The 15759-nt window shown below is 41.7% G+C and overlaps 2 protein-coding genes across 2 annotated transcripts in view; one reads left to right on the top strand and one right to left on the bottom strand.

Annotated features, from left to right (window-relative positions):
- LOC115281200 (vomeronasal type-1 receptor 4-like) overlaps window positions 1-314 on the top strand; it is a 1384-nt gene extending 1070 nt beyond the window's left edge. Inside the window, exon 2 of the mRNA XM_029926537.1 lies at window positions 20-314. Within this exon, the coding sequence (XP_029782397.1) occupies window positions 20-56 (37 nt within the window). The 3' untranslated portion in view covers window positions 57-314. The remainder of the gene's footprint in view (window positions 1-19) is intronic.
- LOC115281202 (vomeronasal type-1 receptor 4-like) overlaps window positions 1-15759 on the bottom strand; it is a 37571-nt gene that overhangs the window by 21405 nt on the left and 407 nt on the right. The gene's annotated exons all lie outside the window — the stretch shown is intronic.

Below are 15759 nucleotides of genomic sequence, written 5' to 3'. Positions count from 1 at the left end.
CAACGCCAAGGTATTCAAGATACCGAAGGTCTGCTTTGCAAGGAGAAGGAAGATAAAACCTCCTTGACTTATGAAAACGATGTAGAGTGTATGTATTTCTACAATGTACAGTTGCCAATTCTTTCATCCCCCTCACAGTCCTGACAAAAAGTGTGAGTCACAAGACAATGATGAACAGGGAATTTGACCTTCTTCTTTAGGAAACGATATATCCGAATAACATTGTAATGAGACATCATGATCTTGTCAATCCCCATATAACTGAAGGTTTTCTAATACTTTTTGTAAAGCACTTCAGAATTTATGCAATAATAAACACCAGGTCTTGAAACAACCTATATATTACAGAGAAGTCTTCAAGTGTGTGAATTTCAGTCAAAAGCAATAAATTTCCAAGAAGAGAACCTGTCTTGACATTATAGGAAAAGGTATATGAACATGGCTTAGCTGGTGGCCTGGTCTCATCAAACTGAGAAAATAAACTACTTCATAAACACTTGCCTGGTCAGGAGTGGTGGAGGAAAAATCCATTCTCGGGCAGTAGAGTCTCTGGGAGCTAGTTATAAATTTTGTAGCTAATTCACACCCTTAAAGCGTGGTCCCTGATTTATTTGAAACATGATGTTATGAAGGGAGATGAGCGTGTGGGTCATATTTTCATATAGCAATGGACATATTACAGTGGTTTGGGACCAAGGAAGGCACAATAAGCAAAATACATTTCTGTTGATATATAAAGACCATCAAATGAGTGTTGACAATGTAAACAGAACGTGCTGTGATCTGGAGAAAGCAGATTTCTCACTAGCATGTTAAGATGACTTGGCCACATGGGCAAGACAGAGGTTTGGAGGTGCACGCTCAGATCTCCTTCAGGACACACACAGGCCTCGGGGTCATTTACACAGGCTTTCAGCTGGGAATTTGAATCTCTGAACTCAGCATTTCCGTTCCCCTCTTTTCACAGCAACATTAAGAGCAACCAGCCAATGTTACCCTGTTTGTTAGTTTTCCAAAAATCCTTGCAAGTATCAAATACATGCTGGCCAGGTCCTTACTTCTTCCTGGCTGATTAGAGTCTCCAGGGCAGGTTTTCTCTGATGGATTATCAGTGCTCTTTTTGGCAATTTTAAATCTATCAGGTTAGAAAGCCAATTCCAGACACCAAAGAATCAATTCAGAAAACTCTTCCTGAAATCTGGTTGCTCTAGACTCCCCTGGTTAACAGTAGAATGATTAATTGTTTGATATTCTCCAATGGAATCCGTTAGGACAACACCCGGGGATGTCCCCCAGCAATATCTAACCATAAACTTCCAAACAACATAAGAAATGTTAGAAGTCAAGTACATTGACTATTCGGAGGTTTTTGTTGTTGCCTATGAATTTGAAGATAGTTTGTCCTAGGTGTCAGAAGAATGCTGGTGCAACTTTGGTGGGGATTGCATTGAATGTGTAAACTGCTTTGGGTAATAATGACATTTTAACATGTTTATTCTTCTGATCCATGAGCACGGAATGTTTTTCCATTTCTTTGTGTCTTCTTCCATTTCCTTCATAGGTCTTCTATAGTTTTCACATACAAGTCTTTTACATCTTTGGTTAGGTTTATTCCTACGTATTTTGTGGTTTTTTGTGCAATTGTGAATGAGATTGGTCTCTTGATTTCTCTTTCTTTTGTTTCATTTTTGGTGTATAAGAATGCAACTGTTTCTGTACATTGACTTTGTACTCTGCAACTTTACTGAATTCATTGATCGGTTCTAGAGGGCTTCTGGAGGAGTCAATCGGTTTTCCATATAGAGTTTCATGTCATCTGTGAAAAGGAAAAGTTTGACTTCTTCTTTGCTGATTCTGAAAAATATTGGAGAAGAAAACTAAAACGGGGGCATCAAGATCCCAGACTTCAGACTACTACAAAGCTGTCGTCATCAAGACAGTTTGGTATTGGCACAAAAACAGACACAGGGACCAATGGAATAGAATAGAGAACTCAGAACTGGACCCACAAGTATATGGCCAATTAATCTTTGACAAAGTAGGGAAGAGTATCCAATAAAAAAAATACAGCCTCTTCAACAGGTGGTGCTGGGAGAGCTGGATAGCAACATGTAGAAAAAGATATAATGAGACCATTTTCTGACACCATTCACAAAAATAAACTCAAAAAGGATAAGGGATCTGAATGTGAGACAGGAAACCATCAAAACCCTAGAGGAGAAAGCAGGAAAAAGCCTCCTTGAACTCAACCGCAGCAATTTCTTCCTCAATACATCCCCAGAGGCAAGGGAATCAAGAAGAAAAATAAACTACTGGGCCCTCGTCAAGATAAAAAGTTTCTGTAGTCTCCCTTGATCTGTGTCCCTCACGACTGAATAGTGGAGAGGAACCACGGACTGAAAGGAGAGGGGGAAGGGGAGGGGGTGATGGTCATGGTGGGGGGCACTTGTGGGGAGAAGCACTGGGTGTTATATGGAAACGAATTTGACAATAAACTATTATAAAAAAAGATGAAAATTTTCTGCAAGGCAAAGGAAACAATTAAAAAAACTAACAGGCAACCGATACAATGGGAAACAGAAGTGGCAAATGGCATATCAGATAAAGGGCTAGTATCCAAAATATATAAGGAGTTCACTAAACTCCATACATGAAAAATGAATGATCCAGTGAAGAAATGGGCAGAAGACCTGAATAGATACTTCACTAAAGAGGACATCCAGATGGCCAACAGGCACATGGAATGATGTTCAGTGTCACTCATCATCAGGGAAATACAAATCAAACCCATACTGAGATACAACCTCACACCGGTCAGAGTCGCTAAAATGAACAAATCAAAAGACTATAGATGCTGGCGAGGATGTGGAAAATCGGCACCTTCCCACACTGTTGGTGGGAATGTAAACTGGTGCAGCCTCTCTGGAAAACAGTGTGGAGGCTCCTCAAAAAACTAGCGATAGAACTCCCCTAAGACCAAGCAATAGCACTGCTAGGGATTTGCCCAGGGGATACAGAAGTGCTGATGCGTAGGATCACATGTACCCCAATGTTCATAGAGGCACTTTCTACAATAGCCAAACCATGGAAAGAGCCTAAATGTCCATCACCTGATGAATGGATCAAGAAGGTGTGGTGTATATATATATATATATATATATATATATATATATATATATATACACATACACACACACAATGGAGTACTATATGGCAATGAGAAATAATGAAATATGGCCATATGTAGCAAAGTGGAGGGACCTTGAGGGTATCATGCTAAGTGAAATAAGTCAGGCAGAGAAGGATACATACCATATGTTTGCACTCATAGGTCTAACAGGAGAAACCTAACAGAGGTCTATAAGGAGAGGAAGGGGGAAAGAGAACTGGGGAGAGAGAGGGACACAAATCATGAGAGACTATTGAATACTGAAAACGAACCATGGACTGGAGGGGGAGGGGAAGGGAGGGAAGGGGGTGATGGTCATGGACGGGGGGCACTTGTGGGGAGAAGCACTGGGTATTATACGAAAACCAATTTGAAAATAAACTATTAAAAAAGTCAAATACAAAACACTTAATGTTCTAAGAATCCTCTTTATATGAAATAGAAAACAGGAAAAGCACTCCCTGCAGTTACAGGTTCAGCAGTGTTTCCCTTAGGAGTGGTGACTGAGAGGGACAGGAAAGGGGCTCCCGGGGTCTGATGATACTCTGTGCACAGATGTCTGTGTTGTGTACAGATATGTGCTCGGTATTCATAGTATCACTGATCTGTGTTCTGTATTACTCTAATTTGTCTGTTTTGTAATATTTAAAAATAAATATCATCAGTAAAATGATGGGGTACTGTGAGCAGATTCACGCGTAATATCCTTATTATCAAGAAGGAGTTTAAACATAGACTAAAAAGACTGTGATTAGCTGTCCAAATCATGCTGTAGTTTCTATGTTGAAACCTAACAAATGCTAACCATCCACTTCCAAAGAGAAACGGTCAAATGTATATTTGCTTTTAAAAGCCTTGTCAAGACCTACAGGCTTTGATGTAGGAAGTAAGAATAAAGCCAAAAATAAGAATGAAGGTGAAACTAAGAATTGAAGTAGAGAACTGAAAAATAGAATCTATGGAATTTAAAACAATTAAACAGCATGGCAATATTAATCTCAGGTAACATATACTTCATGGTTTGTCTTGATTATGATGGTCAAAAATGTGGAAACTCTGATAATTGGTTAGAGCAAAGATGAGGCAGAGGTGACATGACCATCCAATGTAAAGTTTCATCAAATACATAATGTGCTCTCTGTGGGCCAATGGAGACCACAGGTTTACTCGCCCTCTGTGCCAGTAGGGGTGGTGAATATATCCCAAGAAATTCAGAGTCAGGTCTCCCAGTGAATGTTCACTGGATGTGGATGTGGGCGCAACCACAGTGCTCAGTCCATCCAGTAGTGAAAGGAAAGATCCTTGATTCTTAGCTTCCCATCACATGAAAGGAAGCCCAGCCCTCCCTGGACTCCTGGCTCATGGGAGACGGTATACATCTCTGTGAGTGAGGAGTCTGGCATCGAAGTCTTTGGCAAATGGAGCCAAAATCCAAGGGGAAGCCCCACGGGTGTATGAATTGGTGCCTCCACTATATTTCTATATGGTGCACTATTTCTTTAAATTAGTGAGTAGCTTTTTAGTGAGCACTCATCAAGTTAACCCATAGAAACCTTGGGAGTACCTTGGCTTGGTAATCCAGCGTTGCAACGTGTCAGCATGGTGTCCACGTCAGAAGTAAGAAGGGCACCACAATTCCATGTCCCGTGGAAAGCGCATATTCACAAATGAGGACAGATGGGTCCCAGCACCATGTCAGTTTGAGAAGACCCAACAGGACCTACCCCTTCAGAGGGAATATTAAATTCCACACTGTCGTCAAGGTCATTGGCACTAAGAAGCTACAATCATCAGAAAGTGTCCCAAAAGGATGTCCCTGTTCACTGGTGGTTTAGGTAGGCTGCACCTTCATGGTGTCCCCGGGCAACTTGGTCTGGTGAGTGTCAGTGCCAGCTCTGCAGAGCTGAACTCAGGGCCACTTTGTTCCTTCATTGGTCACATGTCAGATTCCTGAGCTGCTGCCATGGGTCTAGCTGTTAAGTGTGTCTTTGGAAATGTATGGCAGATTAAGGACCACATTGTCTGACTTGAGGTGCGACCTGTGGAAACCAAATGCAGTGCTGAAATACATGTCTGGGTCACTCACTCAGATGTCCATGACGAGGCCTATTCTTTACAGAGACTGCTCAGAATCAAGCTGCTCATTGAGTCTGAGGAATCTATGCATGACACACTTGTGACTCCTAGTAAAACTTGACCCTTCTATTTTTATGTAATTTTCAAAAAGATTTTATTTATTTTTGAGAGACAGTGACAGACAGTGTGAGCAGGTCAGAAAGAGAGGGAGACACAGAATCTGAAGCAGGCTCCAAGCTCTGAGCTGTCAGCACAGAGCCTGACCCAGGGCTCGAACCCATGGACCGTGAGATCACGACCTGAGCCGCAGCCGAATGGTTAAAAGATTGAGCCACTCAGGCACCCGTTGACTCTTCTGTTTTTATGACCCTTGAAGCCCTGGCCTGTTCATGGGACCACTGACACCCCTAGCCCCAGAATTCACACTCATGCCTCATCACAGCCCACACTTTCAATCCCCCTGTCAGCTGCCACCAGCCACACCATCTGTGCTCTTGAAAATAATGAGTCCTGTCCTAAACTTACTGAAGCATTTGCACTCGGAGCACGACGAGAGTATTATGGACAAACCTACCTCCGAATCATGAACCAGTAGTCTGACACCACCTCCCTAACATCCAGGATCCTGACCAGAAATCCTGGCGATGGAATCTCTTGACCAGGAGGAGGGAGAGAGAGTTGGGGAGAGAGAGGGTTGCAGAACTTGAGAGACTATTGAAAACTGAGAATGAACTGAGGGTTGGGGGGAGGGGGGAGGGGGGAAGACAGGTGGTGGTGATGGTGGAGGGCACTTGAGGGGAAGAGCACTGGGTGTTGTATGGAAAACAATTTGACAATTAAATATTATGGAGAAAAAAAAAAAGAAATGCACGTCTCAGCTCAGCTTCTCCAGAATGATGAACTCGTGGTGGAATTGGGAGGTTGCATAAATACATTTTCACACTCCAAGGGCTGCTCTGACCCTTTCGTGGAATGAGGTGTCTTTCTCTCCCTTTAAGAGCAGCCACAGAACATCCTGGTGGTTAGTTCTTAAGGGCCTCACAGAAAAAGGAAGCCTCAGAGATCACTCAGGAAGGTATTGAGGATTGTTGTGGTGGTTCACTGTTGTTGTTGAAAAACTTTATTTTGGAACAGCTTTCGATTTATAAAAATTGCAAGGATTATATAGGTTTCCCACAGATACTCAATTTCATTGATGACTAATATCTTACATCTGTACGCATTCTTTGATAGTAATGAAACAATATCAATGCATTTTTCTTAAGTAAAAACTTTATGCAGATTTGCCAACACTCTACCTGATGTCCTTTTTCTGTTCCAAGAAACCATCTAGACACACAATCTTTTGAGTGCTCCTTCTCTTGAGTTTCCCGTTTGCTGTGACTATTGATCAGATTTTCCTCATTTTTGATTATCTTGACAGATTTGAGGAGTACTAGTCAGGAATCCTGCTGAAGGGCCCTCAGTTGGGATTAATGTGATAATTTTCTTATGATTATCCAGGGCTTCTAGGTCTTAGGGAAGAGACTCAGGTATAAAGTGCCATTTCCAGTACATTATATCAAGAGTACACTCCACCAACATGAGTTATCACTGTGTACATCGACCAACATCCCAAGATGAGGTTGAGTTTATGAGGACTCATTGCTGAAACATATATAACCAATTTCAAACTGTACTAACTGCAAACAAGTCACTATGTGTGATGGACATTTAGGATAGGACATTATGTTCTGCCTTCTTAAAGTTTCTACACAAATTATGTGAAATTCTTCTATAAAGGTGAGCTGCACTAAACTCCATAAATGAAAAATGAATGATCCAGTGAAGAAATGGGCAGAAGACCTGAATAGATACTTCTCCAAAGAGGACATCCAGATGGCCAACAGGCACATGAAATGATGCTCAGTGTCACTCATTATCAGGGAAATACAAATCAAACCCACACTGAGATACCACCTCACACCAGTCAGAGTCACTAAAATGAACAAATCAAGAGATTATAGATGTTGGTGAGGATGTGGAGAAACAGGCACCCTCCTACACTGTTGGTGGGAATGTAAACTGATGCAGCCTCTCTGGAAAACAGTGTGGAGGCTCCTCAAAAAAACTAGCGATAGAACTCCCCTAACACCCAGCAATAGCACTGCTAGGGATTTACCCAGGGGATACAGAAGTGCTGATGCATAGGAGCACATGTACCGCAATGTTCATAGCGGCACTTTGTACAATAGCCAAATCATGGAAACAGCATAAATGTCCATCACCTGATGAATGGGTCAAGTAGATGTGGTATATATACACAATGGAGTACTATATGGCAATGAGAAATAATGAAATATGGCCATTTGTAGCAAAGTGGATGGACCTTGAGGGTGTCATACTAAGTGAAATAAGTCAGGCAGAGAAGGATAGATACCATATGTTTGCACTCATAAGTCTAATGGGAGAGACCTGGCAGGAGACCATGGGGAGATGAAGGGGGAAAGAGAGCGAAGGATAGTGAGGGACACAGATCAATGGAGACTACTGAATACTGAAAACGAACCCTGGACTGAAGGGGAATGGGGAGGGAGGGAGAGGGTGATGGTCATGGTTGTGGGCACTTGTGGGGAGAAGCACTGGGTGTTATATGGAAACCAATTTGACAATAAACTATTTTAAAAAATCGAAAAAATTCATAATACTGATTTTTCTAATTACATTTTTTTTCTTTTCACTGTTATGACTTTTTGTAAATTACCTTAAATTCTTTTTGGAAAGACATTTGGTTTAATTAAATGAAAGTGTTTATAACACGATTCAAAAAAAAGGTGAGCTCATTTCACAATTTATTATTTATTGTGTGATTGCTTCATTTTGGTTTGGACTCATAGAGATTTGTTTTATACTCCAAGTTATCAATCAATACTACTTCTTGTACTCTTTTGTAAATCAAAATGTTAAGGGTGACTGGGTGACTCAGTCAGTTAGGCAACTGACTTCTGATTTGGCTCAGGCCATGATCTCAGCATTTGTGAGACTGAGCCCTTCATGGATCGCTACACTGAGAGGATGGAGCCTGCTTGGTATTGTCTCTATCTCCCTCTTTCTTTCCCCCTCCCCTGCTCACATGGGCACATACCCTCTCTCCTTCTCTCTCTCTCTCTCTCAAAATAAATAAATTACCATTTAAAAGAATCATAATAAAATAAAATAAAAGTGTTCCAGTTTGACCACAGTGAGCTTTTGCAGGTGGCTTCAGTGACCCTCTGACACAGCCCATTATTATAACAGGGGTTGCTTGGGATGTCCTGTTGTAAGGCACCAGAGCTCTTCAGGCTGGTTTCATACATCTCCAGGCCTAGCCCTGGCTGCTGTTGTGGGAGAACCATCTCATGGACCAAGATATGGACAGGAGGTGTGCTCACTCCTCCTGTGTATCACTGTGTTCATGCCTTCTCAGCTCAAACACCAAGAAACTGTGCATGTGTGTGCTGAACCGCACTGGTGCACAAACGTAGAAACCTGTGTGTGTGTGTGTGGGCAGGGATCATTTGTGTCCGTACAGATCCAACGTGATTTCATGCTGATCTCTCAAACTCTAATCCATTCCATGTGGATCATTCTCACTTCCTGCCCTTGCTCATCTGTCACCTGTCTCTACAACAGTGACAAACATGGATCTCACTATCTGCCCTTGTGAGTCAAACACATATCTGTTCAATTTGTATAGGACACCAGTCCTCTTGTACCTGTTCTTCCAGAAAGAACATCTGAGTGAAACTATGGGATGGCTGCATGATAACTAAAGTGCAGGAATTGATATGGAACCTTCTGAGGTAGAGGAGGAAGAACAACTGGACACCTGGGAAACGAACACCGTACATAGCATGAGATACAGAGTGGGGATCAGAGTATTAAGCATCATTCAAGTTATAGGACTCCCCTGCACCCCAGAAAATGGCATACCAGCGGGGCTGCACAACAAGGACACCATCCCCCTAGGACCTGAGGACAACACTTCCATACAAAGAATATAACCCTCGGGCTCTGAAATCTAAGGGAATTTTCCCTCTTAGGCTTTTTATTTACTGGAGACATGTGACCCATTTCCCCTTTGGAAATGGGAATGTGTACACTCTCCCCATCCTACCATTGTATTCAGGAAGCAGGGAATGTGGCTGCATTCATAGGTTTATAGGTGAAGAAGACATACATCAAGTCATAATCGCTCTACTTAGGTGATATTTAGATGAGATTTTGGACTGTGAGTTGCTTCCAAAATAAGTTTACATGGTGAAGCTATTGGAATGGGGAGAAGGGTGAGTGTATTTTGTCAGTGAGGGTATGAATTTGGGGACCCAGAGAGCTGAATATTATGAAACAACCTGTTTCTCCCTGAGTTGATAGGCTGAATTGCTACATCCCAGGATCTCATTACCTGACTGTACTCTCTCCTACAGTTACACCCATGAATATGCTCCTGGGGAACCACTCCCTTTCACTCTGGAGTCAAGACCAGATCCACTTTCTCCATTAAGCACCAGTGGATAAGCTATCATCTTCAGAATACCAGGAATCACAATGAAACAAAGCTTATTCATTCCCCTCCACTTTGCCCACGGATATCCCATACTCAACCATCTGATGAAATACCAGCATGCATCAGTGTCCACCTTAGAAACTCGTGTGGTTCCTTCTTAGAATTTCAATGGACTCTGGGTCACCTGAGGGCTCAGTCGGGTAAGCATCCAACTTCAGCTCAGATCATGAACTCGCGGTATATGCGTTTGAGCCCTGGGTAGACTCGTTTGTATTCTCTCTCTCTCTCTCTCTCTCTCTCTCTCTCTCTCTCTCTCTCTCTCTTTCTGCCTCTCCCCCAACCTCTCAAGAATAAACTTTTAAAACATCAATAGCACTGTTAGGTATTTACCCAAGGGATACAGAAGTGCTGATGCATAGGGGCACATGTACCCCAATGTTCATAGCAGCACTGTCAACAATAGCCAAATCATGGAAAGAGCCTAAATGTCCATCAACTGATGAATGGATCAAGAAGATGTGGTCTATATATACAATGGAGTACTATATGGCAATGAGAAAGAATGACATATGGCCATTTGTAGCAAAGTGGATGGACCTTGAGGGTGTCATGCTAAGCGAAATAAGTCAGGCAGAGAAGGATAGATACCATATGTTTGCATTCATAGGTCTAACAGGAGAGACCTGGCAGGGAACCATGGGGAGAGGAAGGGGGAAAGAGAGCGGGGAAGAGTTAGGGACACAGATCAAGGGAGACTACTGAATACTGGAGACGAACCATGGACTGAAAGGGAGGGGTGATGGTCATGGTGGGGGGCACTTGTGGGGAGAAGCACTGGGTGTTATATGGAAACCAATTTGACAATAAACTATTATAAAAAAATAAAACATTTTTTAAACAGTTTAAAGCCAATGAGAGAGTAAGGGCAGACAAACAATACAAAGACATCATTTACTTTTGCAGACTTTTGCTTTGGGTCAGTTTACCTTCCAGTAGACAGATTCATGCTGTAAGGCACGTGAACAACTGTGTCCTCTGTGTGAATAGACGAGGGGCGCTGGCACTCCATCTCCACATTTAGTTGGCTCTGTGGACAATTCAGGAAAGCTGTCTCCCTCCCAAGTTTCCACCTTGAGTGCTTAGTGCATCCTCTCTCCCTGGTGGTCCTCCACCCCATTAGCTGTCCCTCGCTCCTTTGTCAACCCCCTACGCTGCCTAAGAACCTCTCCCAAGATAGGTAGATCACCTTATTGGGGACCTAATTGTTTAGCCTGAGGATGAATGCAGTGCTTAATATCTAGTGTTCCAGATACGAAAATGGATAGAGAATCCTGCGTGCCTACCATGTTTCTGCAGGAATGCAGTTCACGAATTGCTCATCTGTCTGTACCTGGAAATTAGATCTCTTTCCATCTGTACACTTAATTATTAACAACTTTGGATCTTCCCTGTAAATGTTTTTTTTTTTTTGTTTGTTTGTGGGGGATGCGACAAGATGGCGGAGAAGAAGGGAGCTCTGTAAACTTGTTCTGCCCCATCTATAAATCTGAGAAGGACATTACTCTTTCTGCAGGAGTGGAAGGAGGAAATACAGACTCCAGAAGAAGACAACCTCAAAGATGTCTGAGTGAGTGAGTGCGAACTGGGGAGATTGGAAAACAGCCAGCCTGAGAAGAGCAAGGAGGTCGGGGCCCCAGCCCAACATGGGGAAAGTGCATGGCGCCCCTGAGAGACAAAGGGAAGAGAAAGAGAAGGAGAAACTGAACACGCTCATAGTACTGTTTCTAGAGAAGAGATAAAGAAGTTTAAGCTGGCATAGAGAGAAAAACTCTCACTCCATATAGAACCGCTTGGCATCTTGAATCCCAAATCCTGGTGCAACAAGGAGAAATCAGTGCAATCCCGGCAGGGAGTTAGTGGCGCCAGCAGCTGTGGCTTCATGGGCACGCACCTCATTTCCATTACGCATCTTGCCTCCAGCATTGACCACGTGAATCTCGAATCCCAGGTGCCACCAGGAAAAAGCAGCTCTCATCCCAGCGATCCCAAAGGGAGAAGGCCGTGGCTGAGGCAGCAGCTGCAGCGGCAGGGGCGTGCACTTTCCTCAAGTAGTGGAAGTGCCAATCCCTGCCAGTGGCAAGAGAAAGTGCTGCCTCCTGCTCTGCGATCCCCCCCGCTAAGAGGCCAGCTGCCAAAGCAAATACATCTCATCTGTGATAGCATTAAAGTGCATGGAATAGGATTTTGAAGCAAGGAGGGCCTGGAAAATACAGCTTGGCTCAGCTGCAGCACAAAGAGATTGGACTCATAAGAGTGGCTTGTGGCACTTAGTTCCAGGGGAGCTTGGGACGCCGATATTCAGCCTCTGCAACCACCAAGGTGGGGCCTCCCACAGCAGCCCCATAGACCTACCTACACCAAACCATGCCTATCTGCAAGAGGGAGCTGCTGCTTTTATGTACTTATTTATTATTATTATTATTATTATTATTATTATTATTATTATTATTACTACTACCATTTTTACTTTTATTTTTTTTAATTTTTACTCTTTATTTTCCTTTTTCCTTTCTCCTTATATTTTTTTCCTCTTGCCATTCAGATATATGCTCTCATATCTCATCCTTATCTCTCCCCTAAACTGGTCATACACTTTTAGACTGTCCATTGTCCTTTGTTGTCTCTGCCCCCCTTTATTTTTTTCTTCACTTCTTTTCTTCTTTTTCCTCTCATGTCCTATTCTTTTCTACCTTTCCCCCTCTTAATTTGTTTGATATGTCTGTGCATTTGCGTAGTTTGTTCTCTGTGTGTTTCTGTGTCTGTTTTCCTTTCCAGGGCTACCCCATGAGACAAGCCATGGTACGCATGACAGAGAGTCCCAAATATTGCTCAGTAGGGAAATAAAATAATCAAAGGTACAATAAGAGAAACTCAGAGACACCATTAAAAGAACATTTCCTGAAATGACAGGCCCTGGACAGTCCATAAGCCTCCTTTAACAGAGCAATACTAACAGGTACACAGTGCACAATGAGCTTTTAAAACTCACAAGAGACAGAAAACTAGCCAAAATGACAAAACGCAAGAACTCTCCCCTAAAGAAACTCCAGGAAAAAGTCACAACCACAGAACTACTCAAAATATATCTAAACAACATAACTGAACAAGAATTTAGAACAACTGTCATAAATCTAATGGCTGGGCTTGAAAAAAGCATGAGAGAAGCTACTGATACAATGACTAGGACTTTCAAAATAGGTCTTATACGAGTTTAAAAAGGCTATAAATGAGGTGAACAATAAAATGAAGGCGGGCACCTCAAGGATGAAAGAGGCAGAGAGAAGAATAGGTGAATTAGAAGACACAGCTACAGCGAAAGAGGAAGCTGGGGGGAAAAAAGAAAAAGGGAGAAATTGATCCAGGACAGGAGAGGAGAATTCGAGATATGAGAGATACAATCAAATGGAACAACATCTGTATTATAGGAATTCCCGAAGGAAGAAAGAGAGCGAGGTCCTGACGGGGTACTAGACAAAATTATAACTGAGAATTTCCCAAATCTGGGGAAAGAATTAAACATTCAAATTCAAGAGGCACAAAGAACCCCGTTAAGTCGCAATTTGGCTCGGCCTTAGGCACGATATATCATAGTGAAACTGGCAATATAGAAGGATAAAATGAGAATTCTGAAACCAGCTAGGGATAAAAGGGCCCTTGCGTACAAAGGGAAACCTATCAGAGTGGTTACAGGCCTATCTAATGAAACTTGGCAGGCCAGGAAGGAATGGCACGAAATCTTCATTGTGATGAACAGAAAAAACATGCAGCCAAGAATCCTTTATCCAGCAAGCGTGTCATTCAAAATAGAAGGAGAGACAAAGGTGTACTCAAATTAAAAAATCGAGAAAACCCATCACCAAAAAACCAGCCCTACAAGAAATCCTAAGAGGAATTATATAAGGTAAATGTTGCAAAGAATACAAGGTACCAGAAACACCATTACAAACATGAATTCTAGGGAGAACACAGTGTGTATAAACCCCAAATTTTCAATAACACTGAATGTAAATGGACTGAATGCTCTAACCAAACGACACAGGGTAGCAGAATGGATAAAAGAACAAAGTCCATCTATTTTCTGTCTATAAGAGATTCTCCTTAGACGTGAAGACACCTTCAGATTGAAAGAAAAGGGATGGAGAAATATCTATCATGCGACTGGAAGCCAAAAGAAAGCCAGAGTAGCCATACTTATAACAGACAAACAGGACTTTAAAGTAGGCAGTAACAAAAGATGATGAAGGGCGTTATATAATAATTACAGGGTCTCTCCATCAGGAAGAGCTAACAATTATAGACATTTATGGACCAAATTCGGGAGTGCCCAAATACATAAAACAATTAATCACAGACAGAAACAAACTTATTGATAAGAATGTGCTAATTGCAGGGTACTTTAATACACTCCACTGACTGCAATGGATAGATCAACCAGAAAGAAAATCACTAAAGAAACAAAGGACCTGAATGACATATTGGAACAGATGGAATTGATAGATATATTTAGACTCTGCATCCCGAAGCTAGGGAATACACTTTCTCCTCAAGTGCGCATGGTACATTTTCCAAGACAGATCACATACTGCGTCAGAAAACAGCCCTCTATAAATACAAACGAATTAAGATCATACCATTGACACTTTCAGATGACAAGGCTATGAAACTTGAAATCAATCACAGGAAAACAACTGGAAAACCTTCAAAATTGTGAAAGATAAAAACCACCCAACTAAAGAATGATTGGGCATACAGCCAATCAGAGAGGAAATTAAAAAATATATAGAAACAAATGAGATGAAAACACAACAATTCAAACTCTCTGGGACACAGCAAAGGCACACAAAGAGGAAAGTATATTGCAATCAGTCCTATTTCAACAGACTAGAAAGAGCACTAATTCAAAAAAGAACAGTGCAACTAAGGAAACTAATAGAGGAGTAGCAAGAGCACCCCAAACCCAGCAGCAGAAAAAAAATAATAAAAATCAGGGAAGAAACAAACAACATAGAAAGAAAAACACTTCAGCAGATCAATGAAACCAAGACTTAGCTTTTTGAAAAAATATACAAAAATGATATCCTCTAGCCACACTACTCAGAAAAAAAAGAGAGAATACACAAATAGACAATATCATGAATGAAAATGGATCTTTTACAACTGATCCCTCAGAAATACAAGCAATCATCAGAGATTATTTTGAAATATTATTTGCCAAAAAAAATAAATAAAAACCAGGACAATCTAGAAGTAACGGACAAAATCCTAAACTCACATGCATTACCAAAACTCAAATGTGAAGGGATAGAAAAATCTCAGCAGACCCGTAACCAGTGAAGAAGTTGGAACAGTTATCAAACATCTCCCGATGAACAATAGCTTAGGGCCAGATGGCTTCCCAGGGGAAGTCTACCAGATATTTAAAGCAGAGCTAACTCCAATCCTTCTCAAGCTATTCCAGAACATAGAAACAGAAGGAGAACTTCTTGACATTTTCTGGGAAGCCAGCATCACTTTGATTCCCAAACCAGACAGAGACCCCAGAAAAAAAAGGGGGGAACTATAGGCCAATATCCTTAATGAATACAGATGCAAAAATACTCAACACGATATGAGTAAATCGAATTCAAGAGCACATATAAAGAATTATCCGTCATGATCAAGTGGGATTCATTCCTGGCTTACAGGGCTGGTTCAACAGGCGCAAACCCACCAATGGGATACATCATATTAACAAAAGAAAAGATAAAAACAATATGATCCTTATAATGTTTAGGTAAGTTCCTTCTATTCCAACTTTCTCAAGGGTATTTATTAAGAAAGGGTGCTGTATTTTGTCAAATGCTTTTTCTGCATCTATCGACAGGATCATATGGTTTTTATCCTTTCTTTTGTTAATGTGATGAATCACGTTGATGGATTTGCGGATATT

Source organism: Suricata suricatta, chromosome 16, assembly GCF_006229205.1.
Source record: "Suricata suricatta isolate VVHF042 chromosome 16, meerkat_22Aug2017_6uvM2_HiC, whole genome shotgun sequence".
Classification (NCBI taxonomy): Eukaryota; Metazoa; Chordata; class Mammalia; order Carnivora; family Herpestidae; genus Suricata; species Suricata suricatta.
Note: the sequence above shows the minus strand (reverse complement) of the source record. Positions and strands in the feature narration are given on the sequence as shown.